Source organism: Dipteris shenzhenensis, chromosome 12, assembly GCF_047967505.1.
Source record: "Dipteris shenzhenensis isolate YYH24624 ecotype China chromosome 12, Dip_SZ_1.0, whole genome shotgun sequence".
Lineage (NCBI taxonomy): Eukaryota > Viridiplantae > Streptophyta > Polypodiopsida > Gleicheniales > Dipteridaceae > Dipteris > Dipteris shenzhenensis.
This window is the reverse complement of record NC_141607.1, coordinates 43035530-43040760: the sequence shown is the minus strand read 5'-3', so window position 1 is coordinate 43040760 and position 5231 is coordinate 43035530. Positions and strand designations below refer to the sequence as shown.

Genomic DNA, 5231 nt, shown 5'->3' with positions numbered 1-5231 from the left:
GAGAAGAGGTTCAAAAGAGGAGGCGTCGCTTCCATGGAGGTCAGGGTGTAAAACAAGCTCCATCACCACGAGCACAGCACAAAGGTGTGTAAGCTCAAGAGGGCACCCACTCAAACGTAGTCGGGTAGTTCTATCCACAGCCATAAGTTCAGAAAGTCTTCATGTTCACAAAATAGATAAGTTTCCGAACATTACCCATTGCTGGATTTGGGGGCCCAGTGTTCTCATCCACAGGCTAGTATAAGTATTCCACTACTTTGCGGACTTAGGCAGCATCAAGCTCTGCAGCTCCCACGTTCCTCTGCTTTCCTTGCTACTTCGCTTGTGAGAGCTCGCATCTGCTGCCATGGCTCTCCCTCTGCTTATGCTGCTCCTCCTCTCTTCCATGCCCCCTTCGCTTCTCGCCTCCTACTATGGGGATGGTGGCTCTCAGCAGAGCGGCTGGACAAACGCCCACGCCACCTTCTATGGTGGCAGTGATGCTTCCGGCACCATGGGTACTCAACAAACCCGCTCGCCTTTTTGCCTTAATTGGGCATATTCTCCACCCATTTCTTTGTAGCTACTAATCGTTAGCTCACTTTTACACTCTTCCTTGCAGGTGGCGCTTGTGGCTACGGTGACCTCTACTCCTCCGGCTATGGCACCAATACCGCTGCCCTTAGCACTGCCCTCTTTAACGCCGGCTTGAGCTGCGGTGCCTGCTTTGAGATCAAGTGCGACGTTTCCTCCGACCCCAGCTGGTGCTTGGGTGGTCAGTCCGTGGTTGTCTCTGCTACCAATCTCTGTCCCCCCAACTTTGCGCTCCCCAACAACGATAACGATGGCGGGTGGTGCAATCCCCCCTTGGAGCATTTCGACATGGCGGAGCCTGCATTCCAAATGATCGGAGTGTACAAAGGCGGAATCGTGCCTGTCCTCTATCGAAGGTAAGATTGCCACGTCTGGCCTCTGCCGACGAATCTTAATGGACGTTATATTCATCTTGCCGAGTTGTTTTGAGTTTCAAGAAACGACATATTGCTTTCTAGACAACATTTATCATCAGGCGGAGCGTGCTGGTGCTTTGCAGGGTTCCTTGTGTGAAGATCGGAGGGATACACTTCACCATGAATGGCCACGCTTACTTCATGCTGGTGCTTGTTTCTAACGTTGGAGGTGCTGGGGACGTTCACTCCGTTTCGATCAAGGGCTCTAGAACCGGCTGGCAACCCATGACTAGAAACTGGGGCCAGAATTGGCAGAGTAATTCTGTACTCCAAGGTCAGAGTTTGTCTTTCCAGGTAACCACGAGCGACGGCAGAATTCTCAACTCCTATGACGTGGCTCCAGCGGACTGGCAGTTCGGGCAGACATTCAGTGGAGAGCAATTCTGATAAAACTACACGCAAAGCAAACTTTCAGTGGACACCAATTCTGAACCTTCTTCCAAAGCTGGCCAGGCCATGCTCTGCCGGTGAGTCATTAATTACCCGATGCTAGCGGGCTCTGCGAGTTCCTTTAGACACTCCACGGAATCCTATTCCTCCCAGATTATCTAATTGTCAACAGACGAGGCTGTGAACAAGCTGCCCGTTGTTGTCGTACTTTGACTTCGTTGTAGCAGAAGAGGCTAGCTACGATTCGTGCAGCCCTCTGCATGTATTTTACAGGTATGATGTATTTCTCTCTTATGGGAGGTAATCCAAATCGAGGTGCTAATTTGAACTCTGTGTAACGACACAACCTGAGAAAGGTATACAAACTTCGAATGTGTGACATTCGTGTAGCACCTCCTCCATCACCTTGAGTAAATAGCAATATGAGACCTTGACACACCACCCGCCCACCATCCTCTTTGGCTTCATAGGAGGGACAGGCCGGACACATACACGTGTCCAATACATTCCATAACTATCACATGAGTGGCCCATTCTATCTCCCCAACCGCTCCCCAATCACACATTAGCCTGCTTTATAAAACATGATCATGGGGTGTTGTGAACCACCACAGTTGATTGCCATCCTCCATTTCTATTTCCTCCACGATGCGTGGGTGGTTTGAATCCATCCTAAGTGGGGTGTGTGTGTGTGTTGGGGAAATGATTTTAGCTCTATATACAGAGCTTTTAACGCTAGGTGGAGCATTGTACCAATAGAGTATGATTGGTGAGCTTATACTTGAGGTCATATCTATAGGTTGCTTGTGATGGAAGTCACTTCAAATGCCACACTAGAGTAAGCGGGGAGTACGCTCATATGTCCGAATTTCCTTCCAAAATAAGATAAAAAAATCATTGCCAATTATACTTCAAATGCATCCCCCAAGTTGCTTTCTTTTTAATACACGTTCTTGTAATTAGGTATGAAAGAACTCTGCATTTTACAATCCACATATCCAACTTGCTACCCAAGGGGTCCAACTAGAAAATTTAAGTATACAAGGTGGGTTCTAATAAAATTTTAAAATTGAAGGTAAATTAATAGATACAAGTTCTAAAGATATCCCTTGAGCACATGTTGTCTAAGGTTTTTTTGGGGATATGTTAGTGTATCGTGTTTTTCTCTCTTCTAAGATTTTTCACCACATAGTGCTCATTTGGGGGTCATCAAAAAGTCTAATTTGGTGACAAATATAGTCAGAGAGGTAAACCGTCATTGGTGAATTTATCCAAAGCTTCACATATCTCCTGCTATCTTTTGAAATTTCATGTCTCTTACTAGCATAGTAAATCCTAAATATATTATCAACCATACAATTCTTTTAAAACTTATCCCCCTCATTCCCTTAATCTCTATGTTCTTATCACTTTCTCCTCGTCTTCATGCTCTTGTTGCAATCAATGAGAATCAATCCTGTATCCCCTCCTTTATCTTGTGACCTATGATTCCTCTCTCCATGCTGTTGTCAAATGGGATAAACAAGGAGGGGATCCAACTAAGGCCCTACCTTTTGGAGGTAATTATAAATCTAGGTATGAAGTAGCTCGATAAATTTTTCCAATAACTTGTAAAAGGGAAACGATAAGTGTAACCTGGAAGGAAAGGGAAAGAGAAAAAGCAAGTGAAGGTGAAGGAATATGGGGAAAGGTAGATAAAAGAAAGAGAGGAGAGAAAAGAGGTGAAAGAGGGGGGTGTGTGTGTGTTGTATGGTTGCTAGACCATTAAATAAAAGTGGGGATATGCCTTTTGGCAAGAGTAATATAAAAGTTGTGTCATACAAGAGACAAAGAGAGCTCGAAGTCATCTTTAGAGAGAAATACCTAGCGAGTCCTATACTCGTTCTATATCTTTTGATATTTAATCAACAATGTGATTAAAAATAATAAAATTCAAAATGACATAGTTTGCATTTAGCTTAAGGCTAATGAATTGATTCTATTCAATAATAATAAATATTTGGTAATGTCATAGTTTACAAGGGCTCTTGCTTTGAGAATCCTTCATCATAAATACTTTTTCTTTTTTGTCTTGTTTTTGGAGAGAGATGAATAGTCACAATAAGTAAGCACATTTGCTCTCTCCAAACTTAGACAATAGAGGACAATGGCATATCATGGTCTTTACACTTTGATGTTTCCTTCATGAAACGCCTAAATGAAACACAAAAAAAGGGTGGCCACATTGTGGCATTTGGATTTTGTGCTTATCTATGATGAAAGGTGTATGGAATTTCTCTCTCCAACACAAGGTGTATGGAGTTTCTCACTGCAACATAAGTTGTACTATATATTTTCTCTCTCCGACACAATATATGGAATTTCTCTCCAACATTTGGAGTTGCTTTCTCCAACATTTTGGAGTTTATTTCTCCAGAACAAAATGTATGGTCTCTCTCTGACATAAAGTGTATGGAGTTTCTCTTTATAACACAAGGTGTAGTTTTTAGTCATTCTCTCTCTAGAATATGGTTTTGCAAGTATATCTAGATATTTTCTACAGAGTACATCGGCTATCCCTATCCTATTATATTCACCAAATATACCTTCAAGATCGACATATTGCAAGAAAAACTTTGTCGCTATGTTACACACAATGCTCTCATATTGGCTACACTGGGCTGTGCTTTTGACCCTTCTTACCACAGAGTTGACAACTCCCTCAAACTGATTTGATACCCATCCTTTGGTATCCGATGCTTTGAGTGGGAAGATTTTGCAATAAGTTTATTCCATGGAGGTTTGTGGTTGTAGAGGTTAAGGGTCATTGTTTGCTTGGGTGTAGCCATTTTTGGTGAGGTTCAGGAAATTTTCTATATATAGGTATCTTGCATGACCATAACTTACATTACAAAAATTTTGGACTCAAAAGGGGCCCTTTGGAGAATTACTAAAATATTAGAGGCTTGGATAAGTAAATATGGTATCCATGAAGGAGATTATGCCATGTGGACTTCTCTGTAACAGAGGCTCCCCAAATCTAAGGGAAATTTCAAATTTTTTTTCAAAATACCCCAAAAAACATCATTGGTGGTTTATAATAAAAAATTATCTTTGGCAGGCCTACCTTGACCATGTCAAGCCTCCTTGTTTTCCTCCCATGGAAAACTATCCCCTACCTAGAACTATGCTCACGTTTTCCATTTGGTTCAACCATTTGGCCCAAACTTTGACTCCCTAACCAGCTCTCCCCCTATTCTCTCTCTTCCAAAACATTTCAAACATTCATTTCCGCCACTTTCTAGCAGCTAGTTTCAAAATATGTTCTTTCCACTCTTGCTTAGTCATTCTCTCTCCTCTTTGCTCACGTTTTTCTTCCACATTCAAAAATCTCTCAAAGAAACTTTTGTCCAAGCTCTGTTCATCCCTCTTCTCCTCCATTCATTCTCTACTTATTTCACTCTCTCTTAGAAACCAAAGTTGCAACCTAAATCTACTTGGAAGGAGAGAAAAACGGGTGTTCTCTCATTTTTGATTCTTTCCTCACCTTTTTGGAGTATAGAGAGTCACCTCCTGAAGTTGCGACCTAAATCTGCTTGGAAAGAGTGAGAAAAACGGGTGTTCTATCATTTTTGGATCTTTCTCTACCTTTTTGGAGTATATAGAGTCAACTCCAAAAGAAGGAACACATACTTTCTAGGTAATGAAGTGATTTCACCTTGAAAGTTTTGTTTGTATTAAGTAGATACGTTTTTGTATCACACTTTGTCTATATGTTTGTTACCAGAGACAGGGAAGAGGGAGAGATTGAGGTAGATGATTTTTGACATTTTTTCTTCACTAGTATAGGAGGGATAGATATCTGAGGAAGGG

At 42.0% G+C, this 5231-nt stretch overlaps 1 protein-coding gene across 1 annotated transcript; it reads left to right on the top strand.

The window, feature by feature from the left end:
- The first annotated feature begins 337 nt into the window (after positions 1 to 337).
- Positions 338 to 1642, top strand: LOC147896252 (expansin-A2-like). The gene is made up of 3 exons (XM_087382371.1): positions 338 to 497; positions 602 to 929; positions 1073 to 1642. The coding sequence occupies exons 1-3, from the start codon at positions 347 to 349 to the stop codon at positions 1374 to 1376; spliced, it is 783 nt and encodes a 260-aa protein (XP_087238497.1). The 5' UTR covers positions 338 to 346; the 3' UTR covers positions 1377 to 1642.
- Positions 1643 to 5231: the final 3589 nt, after the last annotated feature.

What these genes read in the sequence shown, in the direction of transcription:
- LOC147896252 (XM_087382371.1), top strand. Translation starts at nt 347, where the DNA reads ATGGCTCTCCCTCTGCTTATGCTGCTCCTCCTCTCTTCCATGCCCCCT. An exon ending in TGATGCTTCCGGCACCATGG is followed by an intron (nt 498 to 601) that starts GTACTCAACAAA and finishes TCTTCCTTGCAG; the next exon opens with GTGGCGCTTGTGGCTACGGT. An exon ending in GTGCCTGTCCTCTATCGAAG is followed by an intron (nt 930 to 1,072) that starts GTAAGATTGCCA and finishes GGTGCTTTGCAG; the next exon opens with GGTTCCTTGTGTGAAGATCG.